The 16,655-nt window shown below is 41.3% G+C and overlaps 1 protein-coding gene across 2 annotated transcripts in view; it reads left to right on the forward strand.

The window, feature by feature from the left end:
- Nucleotides 1–16,655, forward strand: part of CACNA2D2 (calcium voltage-gated channel auxiliary subunit alpha2delta 2) — a 751,645-nt gene that overhangs the window by 717,255 nt on the left and 17,735 nt on the right. For both annotated transcript variants that reach the window (XM_072989818.2, XM_072989819.2), the window contains 4 exons: nt 3,308–3,368; nt 10,768–10,865; nt 14,757–14,847; nt 15,461–15,523. In XM_072989818.2, the coding sequence (XP_072845919.1) occupies nt 3,308–3,368; nt 10,768–10,865; nt 14,757–14,847; nt 15,461–15,523 (313 nt within the window). The remainder of the gene's footprint in view (nt 1–3,307; nt 3,369–10,767; nt 10,866–14,756; nt 14,848–15,460; nt 15,524–16,655) is intronic.

The raw sequence follows: 16,655 nt of genomic DNA on the forward strand, positions 1-16,655 counted from the left end.
TCTGGCTATCTCATGAGAAGCGAAAACTCCCTGGAAACGACCCTGATGTTGGGAAAGCGTGAAGGCAAGAGGAGAAAGGGGACGGCAGAGGACAAGATGGATGGACAGTATCATTGAAGCTACCAACATGAATTTGACCCAACTTCAGGAGGCAGTGGAAGACTTGAGGGACTGGCGTGCTTTGGTCCATGGGGTCATGAAGAGCCGGACATGACTTAATGACTAAACAACAACATACTGGCACTGTCTTTGATTCTGAGTCAACTTTATACTTCCCCACAGACATTCTGACCTAGCAAAGCAACCAGTCTTACAGTTTTGGCAAGTCTGATCAACCAAGCAGTAGCAGATCAGCTTCGCTTTAGGTAATTTTGGATGAAGTGGATTATCTGGCTAGGTTTTATTCTGGTGTCATGCTAGTTTCTGAACGGAAACTATCTTAGTTGTCTGGTAGATAACCTGTACCAATAAGGTGACAAGGAAACACTTAGTTGAACTTGGCTGGTTCTCCTAAATGCCTCACCAACTGCTGATGCCACTGAGCATGTGGCATTCTGCACCACCTCTGTGAGGAGGTACTCCTGCAGGAATTATTTTGCAATCATACTGTTCCTATGGTACAGACTGGCTTAGAAGAACAGTGCTTGGATAGAGTGACCATTATTCTGTGGCTAGAGTCCACCTGTGATCTCGGTAGGACATACATACATGGTGACTTACCATTCAGCCATTTATTCAATGGGTCTACTCTTTGTTCGGACTAGCAATAGGATTCTGTCTTATGACTCTGTGGAATGTTTCCTGTGATGTTCCACATGCCTCCCATTTTCTCTTCCATGCTTGTTAAGATATATGTGAAGCTATTAAGTGGAGTTGTTTGAAGTTCTGGAGCACAGTGTCATTGGTTTGTTGATGACAAGCAATTCTCTTTCCCTCTGCATCAATTCCAGCAGGTTCCTCCTGCCGGAGGACATAGACTGGATGATTATGAAACAGCCACCTAGAGTGGTCTTTTAGGCCAGACGGGCGGGGTAAATCAAATAAATCAAATTAAATCAAACAATCCAAGGCGCGATGGAATGCTGTTGTAGGAGTGGACAGTGGTTCATGGAGGTTCTAAATGAAATAATATAACTTCCTCTGAAGGAACAGGTTTATCAAGGAGATTGTCTTCATCCATGAGTCTCCATCAGCAGAGAAAAGCTAGGGCAAGGCAATTGATTAAGAATTTATAGACCGTATCTGGCTCTAAAAGGCAGGGATGTTGGCAAGTCTTTGGATCTGAGTCCCAAGTCCAAGTCCAAGACTTTAATCTGAGTCCCTATTAAAAACTCCCAGAAAAAAAAGGAGGGAGGGAGTGGATTCTGAGTCACAAGTTGAGTCCGGGTCATTGGGGGCGGGAAAAACCAAGTCAAGTCACTGGTGCAACTTAAGTCTGACTTGACAGCAAGTCCCACCACTCAAGTCCTCAACCCTGCTAAAAGGGCTCCCCAAGTGGTTTTCAAATGAAGATGGTGACCCTGTACACATTTACCTAGGTCTTATGTTTGAGTCAGCATATATTGAATTGCACTATAACATACACAAGTACTATTTTAAAAATAACAGCAATGCACCACCCCCTCTGCTTTAGAGTCATTGTGAGCCCCTCTGGATGGGCTGTGTTTCCCCCTGCCCCCCATCAATGCCCATTTACTAACAGGAGCAACTCAGATTATCTCCCCACCTTGACCCCCTAGGAAGCATGGCATAGCAATGGCACAATGATATCTGTTTCAGTAGAAAAATTGGTACAAAACAACATTTAGCAAAATGTCACTAATCAAATCAAGCGATTTTCTTATTTATTTTATTTATTTATTTAATTTATATGCCGCCCACACTACCCGAAGGTCTCTGGGCGGCTTACAGCATTTAAAATAAAATAAAATAATGTAGCAATTAAAATACAATTAAAATATATATAAAATTGCCATCGGACCCACAGCTAATATTATTTCAGTTAAAAGCCTTCTGGAACAGGAAGGTTTTGACCTGGCGCCGAAATGTCATCAGTGTCGGCGCCAGACGAATCTCAGTCGGGATGGGATGGTCTGCAACATACTAGCTGAAGATTATCCAGCTCAGTAAACAAAAGCAACATCAGCAGCAGCAGCAAGTACTACGACAACAACAGATTTCTGTTGTACACATTATTTTATTGTTTTTGTGGAAGGCTGTGGATTGCTTATTTCTTCAGCTGGTGCAGTATAACTGAAATTAGGCTCTTTTGGACAGGCTGATTTCGTGTGTACTGAACCTGAAGTGTGCCCCTCAGCCCCCATCTGCACTTCCAGTTCAAGCCCCTCTAGCTCAATGGCTGTTTACTCAACTAGATGAGTATATCTCAGAAGCTGAGAGATGAACAGAGAGTCCAAGACGTTTTCAGCCTGTATAGTGGAAAGTGACTGTGCAAGAGCAGAGGCATTGCTCCATTCTAGCTCTGGTGGATTCTAGCTGAGTGCTCACAGGAAATCTGGAAGGGTCTGGTTCATATTCAGGCAAGGGAGGGATGGCTATTGCAGTGCTCTGAGACCACTGTCAATCAGAAGGCAACTGCTGCACCCTCTACAATGCATTGCATTTTACCTCCATCCAACGGGTAAGTCTTTGGTTGGACTGTCTTCATAAAGGACCCTGGTTTGGCCATGTTGATGCCTGAAAAATAATTTTTATTAGAAAATATTGTTTTAGTAATCCTCTTTCCATATGAGCAGAGCATGTGATTTCTTTTTTTTTTTTTTTTTTTTTTTTGGTTAATATCGTAATAAGAGAGAGATGCCCGTACAACTACCAAACATACATATATATAGAAATCCTTGGATATATATGTGTGTATACGTAACTATGGCCCCCGAACCAATGCATATGCAATTGACCAACTATAATTAATTTCATAATATATAATTGTTTTTTTAATGCAATAAAATATCAAAATCCTCCAAATGGTGGCAACATATTGGCTATAACTTTCCTTCTTGTACGATGTTAGATTCCAAAGAATATTCTCTCCTTTCTCTCTTGTTCAGATCAGTCCGTTGTTTTGCCTCTTTTGTTTATTCCTCTCTAGTCTCTCTCTTTTTCTCTCAGTCTCTCTCTCTCTCTGGCTCTCTTTCTCTCTTTCTCTCCTTCCTTTGCTCCCTCCCTCCTTCCCTGTCCCGGATTCTGCCCCCTCCTTCTTTCTCTTCTTCTTCTCTCGCATTCTGAGACTGAAACGTTCTTCCCTTGTTTCAAACCCCTGCCGGATAACGTTACCTTTCTGTTGCAGATTTTGAATACCTGCTGCCAAACAGCTTTGAGTCCGAGGGACATGTATTCATTGCTCCAAGGTAGCTTTGCGTGTGCGCTTGCTGAGGTGTCCATTCAACCACTCTTCCCCCAACACCAGTCCTGGGACGGGTGCAGCTCCTCCTTCCCATCTTGACTTCCCTCCCTACTGCACCTTTAAATATTCTCCTTCATCACTCCCGCCTCTTTCAGAGCTGACGCCTCCTCATTGTGCCAAAGTCTTGATCATTCTTTCTTTCTTCTTCTTCTTTTTGTGTCTGTCGTCTGCCTGTGTGCCGCTCTTGAGACTACGGCTGCCACCTTCACCTGCAGACACCACTATGGGTGGCAGCACAGTGGTCTCACCTCCTGTTCACTCACCTACATAAGAAGAATATATATATGTATGCCTGCATATATGATAAATATGTACACATACATATATAGGTATAGTTTCTGAAAATACTGACAAAATAATAGATAATGATGTTTGGACCATGTTGAGATCATACAATCCTGGTAGATAAATTGGGCCGGGGGGGAATGTATATTCTACACAAATTTTGCGTAAGCCAAAAGTCCCCTTCACAAGAAAAGAGGCTTGTTTGCAATTCTATTAGATTTCTTTAGGAGCAATTTTAGCCAGTTAATCTTCCAACAATACAGTGGTTTGCACTCAATATCTCATTATTCAATCAACATGAGGCATTTTTTGCCCAATATTGTTTCTGACTTCTGTCTAGTTAACCAAACAATTTTAACACATGGTTGGTATTTAAATTATGGAGATGGCTTATTTTTCTTAGGTAGGATTTCACAAATACCAGATTTAAGGAACAAATATGACATAGTGACAACATGGATCACTGTGCCACTTCTATTAGTGAAAATCTCACAGAGTTTTAGGAAAATCACCTAGTTATGCAGAATTTTGTAAAAAAAATATTATAAATGATACAATACTGCAAGTGACTTTTTTGAGACCAAATTAAGTTCAGAGTTCTGAAAAATTGCACTCTTGAAATTATCTTTTTTTAAAATAACAAAAATTATTACAACAATTATTTTGGCAACTTGACCCTTTCCCAATTAAGGTTTTCCACATTTTCTTTTAATTCAGCATGGTTGTAGTTTTTGGACTGGTATTAAAGAGGCCTGAATTCCACTCGCTCTTAAAATTCATTATCTTTTCAGCCTAAATTACATCCCAGAGTTGCTTTGAAGATCAAGTGGCAGGAAATGAGAACGATGTGTGCCACTCTGGGCTCCTTGAAGGAAATGTGGGGTTTCAGGAAGCGAGGAAGTTGCCTCACACTGAGACAGGCTGTTGGTCCCTCTGGTTCGGCACTGTCCCATTGATTGGCTGGCAGTTCTCCAGGGCTGAAGCAGCTATAAGATTTATCATCCTGAGACAAATGGATCTCATACTAAACATTTTGTATACAGTACTCTATTCAATATAAGAGGTGAACAGTAGAAGCAGACACTTTAGTAACTGATTAGAGGAGCTTTTGCTTTTTTTGCTATGCATACGTGTAGAACATGCGGTGGGATTTTATCCAAAGCACTGCTCAAAGTCTCCGTCACTGTCAAATGTAAGCAAGAAGCTAATGGCGCTTTCTTACATACCGAGTTTTGCAGGCTTCAACTTTTTCTACAATACAAAAGTCAAGACTTGGAAGCATTGCTTCCCTCACCCTGCACAACACACTTTGGAGCAAAATATCTGATCTGGGCCATCTGTCAGAACAGATTTCTGTGCCATCAAAGCCTAATGCCTTAGATTCACATGAGAGCTGTTTAGCGCCAGCTGCACTAGCTGCTAGCAAACCCGGCAGCCCCAATAATACCAGGAAGTCTACTAATGTGAACATATACTATCTCATCAGTACTAATATGGCCAATAGCCCTTGGTAATTTTCAGAAACCATATATCACTAATGGTTTATTTGTGAGCGTGTAAGCACATATATCTGTACACGTGTGTGTAGATATATAGGTGGATGCAGTGTTGTATATTTATAGGTCTTTCACAAGCAAAATTATATGGGCAGGATGGTTTGATACCCATCTAAGAACACTTGTAATATGTGGATGGAAAATCAAGTGGTTAACAATGCAGAATGGGCTGCCCTTTTAGCAACCTCTGCTGAAATGTAACTGCAACATTTATACATGAACCCAGCAGGTTATCCAACCTCTTCATGCAAACACATTTTAAGTGCTTTTGCAATTGATGGAAATTTATGTTCCAGAATCTGACAGGTGGGGTTTTCTGGATGTGTCTATGACAAATACATTATTACAAGACATTCCTATCCCATAAAAAGGCCTGTCCATAGCAAATATGAGGTACAAGGGGAGCCCACTCTCTATACATCTATATTGCTGGATTTTTTTCCAGCCTCCACAAGGTACAAAAGCAGGATGTCATTTAGAGATTTCAGCTCAACTACACTGTACCAATGAGTATGGATCAAGAACAGATCTCACAGACAGTGAAAAACAAGCACAACCTTCACTGGTTCACAGTATCAATGCAATACCTTGGTCCAATCACTAGGATGCAAATAGTAAAGTCATTACGATGAAAAAGGAGAGATGGCTTCATTGATAATTGTGTAAAAGAAAGAATTTGTATGAACAATTGTGATTTCTGTGAATTGTTATATGCAACTGTTAAAGGTGTATCAGCTTTCCCTTCTTTTTCATCTGATCATCCTACCTTTCACTTTGGTCGAAATGTGGTTTCCCTGACTTGACTGATTAAGAACTACAACTATGTCACAACTGGTTTTTGCTTTTCAAAAAATGAGAATGTGGTTGCCAGAACACTGTGGCGCAATTATTTCAGGTTCTAAATGAGAATGCAGGTAATGCAGCTATCTAGGAAAGGGAAGCATTCCAAGATCTATATTCCAGCAACCCGTTGCCCGAAGTAAGGGGGGGTCACTGACATTTTGGGGTGTGGTACTTCTCTGTTCAGATAATGGGTTGCTCCTAGATATGTGCATAGATCATCTATTTTGGAGACATGTGGATGCAACAGGAAATAGACCCTGGATTCATTTCTGCTCTGTGAGTCGGAAGCAATGTGCTTGTGTAAACCTCCTTGTCTCCAACTTCTTTTAGATGCTTCTCCTCCAATACTAACCAGGCCCAACCCTGCTTAGCTTCTGTGACAGATGAGATGAGGCATGATCTGGCTGGTTTGGCCATAGGCAGTTGGGTGTTTCCAGGAGCAGCTTCTACGTGCAATTGTCCTGCCTCATTCATACAATTTTAACAGCATGTCCAAATGACATTGCTTCCACTCATAACTCTCCCATATCTTGCTAACACTTCTTCCATCCATTAAGGAGGGACCGAATAGCTCCATAGTGTCTTTTGATTGGAAGCACTAGCCTGCTTGGAAGCTTTTCCGGTCTCTCTCCCTTCCTCTCCCCCCCCACCTCCCCAATATTTTTAGAACCTTCAGTTAAAACGAAGAAAAAGAATACCACAGCCCTAGGCCACTCTGTGTTCAAAACTGCTGCCCAGCACTTACTCACTCCTTTTTTGTGCGTCACTGAAAGTTCTGTGCTGCAAACACTTCCAGTGTACTGGAGTCCCACAAGGTTCATGGCTCCTTTAAAGATTTCTTATAGACGATAACATTCAAAGGGGGGGCATTTGAGTACATTTAATTGATTCTGTATGCATGGAGCATATGTAGAGCAGATTTGAAATGCTTCATACTGAAGGGCATGCAGCTAAAAGTCTATCTTGCACTGAGTTGCCCCCTTGCACAGTAAATGGGGAAGTGCAAACATTTTTCTCTTCCCTTCAAGACTGCAATGTTTATTTATTTGTTTGTTTATGTATAGATTTGTTTATTTGATTCAATTTTTGGGTCACTTTCATAGTTCTGTAGCTGGCTGGATAACTCAGTGAGTGAAGTATCTTGCTGTAGAACTAGAGGTTGGGAGTTCAATCCCCCACGGCGCCTCCTGTGAGTAAAGCCAGCCTGTGTGGCCTTGGGCAAGCTGCACAGTCCCAGGGCACCCCCAGAAGAAAGGAATGGTAAACCACTTCTGAGATCTCTGCCTGGAAAACCCTGAAAAGGGTCATGCTAAGTCAGAATTGACTTGAAGGCTCACAATTATTATGAGGGATATCCAATGTGGTGTAATGGATAAAATGACATACTAGGACTCAGGAGACCTGGGTTCAAATCCTTTTTGATTTGAATTTTGATTTCATAACTCAGCCATGAAAGTTTACTGGGGGTGGATGGAAGCAGTAAAACCACTCCTTAAATATCTCACTTACCTTGAAAATCTTATTAGGGTTGCTCTAAGTCAATGCCGACTTGACAGCGCATAGCAACAACTCATATTTCTCTAGCATTCATGAAAGTGACTTTAGAGCATTTCTATAAAACCGTACATTATTGGAAAATGCAGTAAGTATTGCCTACTTGCATGGACCGGCAGACATAATAGCACTGGATGGACTTATGGCAAGTGCAGTTTGGGCAGTTGCTTCTGCTACTCAAAGTTTATTACCCTGTTAGATTACAGTACCAGCTCGGCTAATGCCTGTGTAATCCAAGCAGCTTTTGTGGATGAATCTCTGTGTTGTTAAAGAAATCGGAGCTTCCTGGACTGCATTCAGCTCAAAGCCTAATGCCGAGGTGATGGTGGTAGATTTGGGAGCAGCATCAGAAGCAAAACCAGACGGAGAGCAAATATGGCTCCTGAGACCTAGTTAAGATGCAACCCATGTGTTGCTCTATTTAGTATCTAATTTGACGTTGGGCATATATTTGCTGGTGAGGTGCAGTGGGCTAAAACCACCCACCAGTCCATCAGCCACTTCATCCCTATAGTGGCTTTCTCCACTTGCAGCTTCCTTACCCTTCTTCTTTTCCGAGCGGGGATGGGTTGTGGTGTTGAATTAGGTGGACAAAAAAAAAAAAAAAAAAAAGATTCAGCATCTTCTTCCTCCTGTCCATCCTCCTTCCAAATGTCAAAAGAATGTTGAATTGACCTACTTTCTCTGTAAATGACTAATCTGCTAGCTAACTACATAAAATCACTCTAGTAGGGATGGCTTGTCCACTGGACTGAAGAAGAGACAAAGGAAGGATTTCCCCCCATTTTTAAAAACATAAAAGCCAAGTGCTTCTTTGTCCCAGAATGCATTGCTAGGTCCGTATATGGTACCTCTACACCAACCAGTGACTAATTGATGCAGTCTACAAGTGTTCACTTTGAGAGTGCAGACCTAATGAGCACAACAGCTTGCTAAATTTGAGGAGCAGTATCCTGTTCAGTACTGACAAGTTCAGAACCCTAACTGGAGAAGCTACTACTGTGATCTTCCACAGTGCTGCCCATATGCCTGAGTGTGTGCAGTCTGTGTCTTGTCAGATCATTGCACCAGCTTCTTTAGTTGGTGTTCCTTTATATATAAACATATATATAAACATTGAACAGAATACCTGCCTTGGACTTTTCTGTTTAATTCCTCTACATTTTGTCTGATGAGGACTCATGGAACATTTGAAAGCTTGCACACATTTGTGGCAAACAAGCAGGAAATTGCCTCTAAATACAACATACATTGAAAAAAAAATTATAAATGGTTTCATAAAGTGAGCCTGCCAAGATATTCCCTGGAATGGTCTTACAGAACAAGATTCAAGGCTGTGTCAGTACATACCATAATAAGTGGCTGGTGCTGTGTATATATCTTAAATTGATACAAAGCCATGGCTGATCTTTGTGTCCCTTTTATTTGGGGAATATATTTGCTATTTAGGAAGAGTCTAGTAAAAATCGGTCAGGCACAGCATTTAGAACATAAAGTTAAGGGGATATTATTCCCAAAGATATAAAAAATTGATGCTCGCATGATTACTGTGTTAGATCATTAAAGATATCTATATCCCAGATGCCTAATTTGCATTAATTTATAGTATGATATGTATCCCATCAAACATCATGAACCAGAAGTGTAGTCTCACCGGGAGGAATATTTTATGGTTTATCCTGCTCTGTGTTTTACAACTGGAGTGTCCCTGCCTCCCTTGAGATGACACTTACATGATGAAGGTGGCTTTCAGTAACATCACTGTGACATTCTCAGCTTCCCACAGAAGGATCCCATTATTTACATACAAAGTCCATCTTTCTAAAACAGGAGCGGTGAACCTGTGACCACCATCACCCTCAGCTCTTGGTGGACTCTTGCTTCTGTCAGTCCCTGTCAGCATGACCAGTGGTCGGAATAAAAGGATTTGTCATTAAGTGACAGCTGAAGGGCAGCAGATTTCCTACTCTTGAAATCAAGTCAGACAAAAATTAAAGAAATCTATGGAAAAGAATTCAAGTAAAAGACGGATGAGAAGAAAAGAAGTTGGTTGTTGTGGGTTTTTCAGGCTCTTTGGCCATGTTCTGAAGGTTGTTCTTCCTAACATTTTGCCAGTCTCTGTGGCCGGCATCTTCAGAGGACAGGAGTCAAAAAAGAAGTGTCACAAAACCACAGAACCAAAATTACATCAGACCTTCTGGCTTTTTCCCAATGTGCTTCATAAAAATATAAGTTTTGTATGTTGGGTGCTCATATAGAAGCTATGCTATTTGATACAGCAGGAATCTTTTAAAAAACATAGGCCACCATGCGGAAAAAAAGATCCACTTTTGCTTGAAATTTTCCTTACTGCTAAAATAATTTAATTAAGCCACTTAATTTTACAATTACTGCACGTATAAAAAAGCTGTCATGATATAGTTTCACATGATGCTGGTGTTCTGTGTTGGGTGGCATCTAAAACCCATTCAGGTAGTATGTAATTGAACTGGTAAATAAATGCCAGGTAACACCCAAGGACTAACCTCCTTCTATTCAGGCATAAATTGACTCCATATTATTTAATGGTGTTTTCATTCTTCTTGAGAAGTTCCATAATGGCAATGCAGGATGCCCAAATATCACTTTTTTGTATGTGCACACCATCCATAACTTATAATCTTGCACCAGTGTGGGCTCAGGCACATAGAAAAACTCATTAGTTATGGATAGAAATCTGATTTGAAAAATTTCAGACCCTTAAAAATCTGTTTTCTCCACTCTTTGATGCTTCCATAAAGATATCTATAGAAATAAATTCCAAGCATACATGGATATTAATATCTTATTATACACAGTATAACTCTGCTCACACATTAAACCAGAAGCCATTATCTGCACTTACTTGATAATACATTATTGACTCTACATACATCCCACATTCCTTACCTCAAACATATATACAGATGTTATTGAATATGTGCTTTTATGCACAACACAACATTTCTGATAATTGCCTGCTCCTCGTTTCACACAAAGTCACAATTATACCAGTTCTGAGAGAAAGAAAACTGACCGTAACTTTTTCATCCTTCCAAACCACAAATCTTTTCATCGTAACACCAGAGAATATTGCAAAGACCTCAACTTGTCGAAGAACAACACTGAATTCCTGGAAAACTTTATCGCCCTCATGGAAAAGGTGACGCCTGATTCCAAACAATGTAAGTACCGTAAGGGTATGTAATGGACACACAGAAGTTCATCTACAGAAACACTCAGCATTCTTTGGGGTGAGAGAACTGAGGAAAAATGCAAAGGATCACACAGTGCGTTGCCCTCTTTGCAGTTAAGGTAGCTGGGCTTAGGGAAAAAGAAAAATTGTCCAATTAAATAAGACTTGTGATAGTTTTTGTCACTATGTGATTTTATTGAAATCACAGAAGTTTATTTTAGTGCAACAATTAATTAAAAGTAACCAACTCAAATATTTGTACAATTTCAATATTCTACTATTTTAATTTTTGTTTTGAACACTGTTAGTTTTAAGATATGAATATTTACTGCTGTTTTTGTAGTCAGTTTGTTGTATTTGAAATTGTCTGAAGACTCATTCAATAATGTAAAGTAAGCAAACAAGATACATATCAAAACAGAATGGAGCAAAGTCTCTGTTTGCTAAAACTGGGTTATATAGATAAGGAGTGGGCAATTGTGGCTCTCCAGAGGTTGTTGGTCTGCTGTTCCCATGATCTCTTATCACTGACTCTGCCGGTTGGTGCTGTGGCAGTGGTAATTCAACATCTGAAGTGCTGCACGGCCCACCCCTCTTTCAGACCGAACATGCCCTCTGACTATGTCTGAAAAAAGACTGCAATGACTCACTATTGTTCCAGCCTATATCTAGATACTATTTTAATAGTCCTTTTACCTGGATGTCATTAAAGAAGGATATAAATCATGGATGGGGAGGGCTGTTGCACTACAACTGCCATCATCCCTAACCAACACATATATTGTTGGAAATCCCTGGGAATTACAATCTGACAACATCAGGAGGGATCCAACCCCTGTCTTTCCTCTGATACAAGTTTTTGTCAGGATTGATAGATGCGCAATGAAAACCTGCACATAGATGCTGAGAAGTAGGCCCCACTGAATTAAGCAGGGCTTACTTCCAGGAAAGTGGGTGTAGGATCACAATCTCCATCATTTGCTAATGTTGCTTACATTGCATGCTTATGATAGCAAGTACACAAGTTGCTCCCTTCTCATTATGATATGAGTCAGATCATAAAACACAGGAGAAGTGCTGTTTTCTTATACTAGCTTTAGGGGTACATTTCACAGAAGCACCTCGTTTATGCAACCATGAATGACCACGAATGAAAGACGAAAGCCAAGAGAAAAAAATTATGCCTCAACAGCAGAAAAGAGTGGAATTGGCTTGTGAGGAAATTGGAGGTTTATTATATGGAGGTTAATTTGTCTATCTGCGAAGCAATTTAGCAGCGAAAATGAGGTGAGATGAAAGGTTGTTCCTTCCTCAGCATTTCCCTTTGTTTTGATTTAAGGCTGATCACATACTCAGTTTGGTTGTTAAAATTTTCTGAGAGGTAGTTTAGACGAGATGACCCAGAGATTCCCTTTCAATTCTGCTTAGCATAGAAATGTCATTTAGAGCAGTGGTCCCCAACCTTGGGCCTCCAGATGTTCTTGGACTTCAACTCTCAGAAATCCTGGCCAACAGAGGTGGTGGTGAAGGCTTCTGGGAATTGTAGTACAAGAACATCTGGAGGCCCAAGGTTGGAGACCACTGATTTAGAGACTTTTCCTACTTTCTTTTGGTCTAATGCATATATACAGTGGAAGCACTCTAAAATTCTGCCTGAGTGAATGGGCCAAATAGAAACAGGTTTGTTTTGCCCCCCTGCATGTTTTGGATTTCAGTACCAGAGGCCCCCAGAAAGCAATAGTAAGAAATTCTGGGAGCTGAACTCCTGAACAGTAGAGAGCCAAAATTTGAGAAGCAGCGGCCTAGTCTCTAGTCCAGAGTAATGGCTCATAACTTTGCTTGGGTTACAGTCTCTTTCGAGAACCTGTTAAAAGCTGTGGGTCCCCATCTCCAGAAGAAGGCACGTTGAGCAGGGTGTTGGACTTGATGGCCTTGTAGGCCCCTTCCAACTTCACTTTTCTATAATGCTGTGATTCTAAATATATACACATAATCTTGTGTACTTTTTTCCCTCTGTTTGGTTTACAGACCACATTTCCCAAAACCCTTGTATATAATTCCGCCCGCCCCCCCTCTCTGGGGTTATTTTCTAAATCAGCATTGCAAATACAATGAACTTTGCAAATATCTGAAATTTTAAATCGAATAACAAAAATAATAATACAAATTCAGTCCAAATTGAGTGCCACAAAAAGGTCAATAACTTCCACAGACAAACAGTTCCACGAAATAAAAGTCTCTCAAAGTCCCTCTGAATCAAGTGTGTCAGGAATCAAATTTTAAAACAGCTCTACTTGCCAAAGAGAAGAAGCCAAAGCTCAAAAACGGTACTTCAGATTATTAAAATCTTCAAAATATTAAAATAAAAGTGCAATCAGACGATGCTTTATCCTGCCTTTGGGGCCACTTTGGGCATGGTGAGATTTGATCCATGTTCCAGTGAGGGCACAACGTTCTGGCAGCTGCAAACAAGCCCAGCCCTTTGCCATCCCTACCATGCCTTTTTAGATCCTTGGCAGGACCTACTGTTTTAGAGCATAGTATGTGTTATTGTCAGGATTTAACCAAAGTGGATTTCCCACGTCCACAGTATGCCATCTATCAATAAGTAAAAAATAAAATAAATATCCAGCTTTCTCCTACTCCTCCATGGAGGAAGAGACAGAAGAAAAGAGGGAGGGGTATCTTTTGTTATTGTTCTCTTGAAAGTTCAGCACGATATCACTTGGTGGCAAGCCCTAACATGCTGTTTACAATAAAAACAAATATGTTTCAGCTTTTTCCCACCAGGCTGTAGAGGGAGATCTTTTAAACTTCCCCCTCCTTAGAATGTAATTCTATGTCACTGGCATGCCACTTACCTTTAAAAAAAACACAGCTTTCTTTCACTCCCCTGCCAGCATGTGAAGGGAGATCTATTTTTTCCTATCCGCCCACCCCACTTAGAGTTCAGTGCTATGCCACTTAGTGACAAGCTGATTCACCAGCATGCCAATTACCTATAATTTTTTTAAAAGCAGCTTTTCCCTGCTTCTCATTGATGAGAAGACAAGAAAGGATCTGGAGGCTAAATAGGGTCAATTTGGAGGTGCTGTGTGGTTTCCTGTACTGAAGCCACCCGATTCTTGAAAGTGAGTGCAAGGACTGCTCCAAATGGCATTTCCTACCCTCCAATTGACCCTGTTTAGTATAATCCAGCCTGGGATAACTGGACTCTCTAGCCATACAAGGACAAGCCAGATACAGACTCAGACTAAAAGGACGTGCCCTTCCGTTGTCCGTCCTGTGTACATGAACTGACACACTTTTGCTTAAAACAATGTAATAAGGGCCTAATTGGTGTTCCAAAAAAATAAAAATTTATTTCCTGCCCATCTATCTTTGCTTTTCTAAATTGAAACTTGACCATCACAGCTCCTTCCTAAGGATGCCCTTGCTCACTGGGCTCAACAAAGCAGCCCATAGGAATTGCACGTTCATGGACCACATAGAGGTCCACAGATCACAGTTTAAGAACCCACTGCTCTCAAATCTCATTGTCAGTGTTGCTCTCCACCAACACTACATCCGATGAGGACAGAAACACCCCACGCCTACTGGCTCCCTCTCTCATATGGTGGCAGCCACACAGAAGGATGAACTTGCCAAAGGCTGCTTGTCTAGCCAGGGCACTCTAAGGGGAAGGATCTAGGGTGCAAGGAATGGAAGTGAGCATATAGGAGGCATACAGAATGTGAGGAGAATAAAACATGGAAGAAAGCAAGCCAGGATAGGTGGCAAGACACATTCCACAGCGTCACAATTAAAAATCAGGAGGAACCCTCTGGATGGAAATCTGGTAAACAAGTTGGGGGTGTTCATTGTGTCTTTCTTTTTCAAGGTGATAACTTTCTCCTTCACAACCTTATCCTGGACACAGGAATCACCCAACAGCTGGTGGAAAGAGTATGGAGGGACCAAGACTTAAACACGTACGTAAATAGAACTTCAGTTGAGTATCCTTTCAGAGACTTGGAATGTTTTGGAGCCCCAAAGAGAGGATCTTTCATGTGGAAGCAGAGTGAGTACTTTGTGCTTCAGGTTTAACACTGAAATCTTTTTATTTGCAATGAGAGCTTAGCACACCTGTGCAAATGGGCAAAATTAAATGGCCTGGAGATTCCAGTGGACAAAGCCTAAAGAGCCTCAATTGCTGAAGCAGTTTAGAGATTATTGATGTACAACAAGGATGGAGAATGAGAGTAGAGATGACAGGAACTGCAATCCAACAATATCGGGAGGGTTACCTATTTCCCATCTCTGAGCTACAGCAGTATGAATTGCCCATAGAACAGTCTACTATAAGAACAGGCCATTTCCAGGGAAGAGGTGGTACTGCATGTGAAATTCAGCTGGATGTGGCCAAAGCTACTGCTGAGGAAGGGCTTGCATTGGGAGAATCCTGCTTCTGCAGCAGGTAAGGTACTGCTGATTGGCAGCTGGCTGTCCATACTACATCTGTAATTATAAACACATGCACTAAAGTTGCAAAGATAAATTGGCAAGGGTTCCATGTTGTAACTTTTTATCTATGCCTCCTTTTAGGTACAGTCTCTTGGCCGTATTTGTTGCTACTGATGGTGGCATCACCCGTGTTTTCCCTAACAAGTAAGTGATTTTATTTTATTTTCTATGGGATCTTCAAGCACTATGCTGATTGCCTACTGAATGCCCAGAGAGAAAAAGGTGCTACAGTTTCCATCTTCCGCCCTTTGTAAACCAGGTTGAAACAACCACTAAACTATTCATAATGTTTCATTCTGCCTTTATACAAATGCATGTGAGATATTGTCTTGAGAATGTGCAGATGGATATACTGAACCACTTTCCATATTCCTGCAATTGTTTATGTCTGATTGATGGGAAAAGATAGGTGCAATGATGTCAAAAAAAACTAAGATCATGGCCACTGGTCCCCTCACCTCCTGGGAAATAGAAGGGGAAGATATGGAGGCAGTGTCAAATTTTATCTTCCTGGGCTCCATGATCACTGCAGATGGAGACAGCAGCCCTGAAATTAAAAGACGCCTTCTTCTTGGGAGGAAAGCGATGACAAATCTTGACAGCATCTTGAAAAGCAGAGACATCACCTTGCCAACAAAAGTCCGAATAGTCAAAGCTATGGTTTTTCCTATCGTGATGTATGGAAGTGAGAGCTGGACCATAAAGAAAGCAGACCACCGAAGAATTGATGCCTTTGAATTGTGGTGCTGGAGGAGGCTCTTGAGAATCCCCTGGACTGCAAAGAGAACAAACCTATCAATTCTAAAGGAAATCAACCCTGAGTGCTCACTGGAAGGACAGATCCTGAAGCTGAGGCTCCAGTACTTTGGCCATCTCATGAGAAGAAAAGAGTCCTTGGAAAAAACCTTGATGTTAGGAAGGTGTGATGGCAAGAGGAGAAGGGGACGACCGAGGATGAGATGGCTGGACAGTGTCTGCGAAGCAACCAACATGAACCTGACACAACTCCGGGAGGCAGTAGAAGACAGGAGGGCCTGGCGTGCTCTGGTCCATGGGGTCACGAAGAGTCGGACATGACTAAACGACTAAACACACATGATGTTTTAATCACATACGTGATTGGATGGGCTCTTATGAAAGAACAATTGTTGTTGTTTAGTCGTTCAGTCATGTCCGACTCTTCGTGACCCCATGGACCAGAGCACGCCAGGCCCTCCTGTCTTCCACTGCCTCCCGGAGTTTGGTCAAATGAAAGAACAATACCCTTGTAATAAAA

Source organism: Pogona vitticeps, chromosome 2 (assembly GCF_051106095.1).
Source record: "Pogona vitticeps strain Pit_001003342236 chromosome 2, PviZW2.1, whole genome shotgun sequence".
NCBI classification, from domain to species: Eukaryota; Metazoa; Chordata; class Lepidosauria; order Squamata; family Agamidae; genus Pogona; species Pogona vitticeps.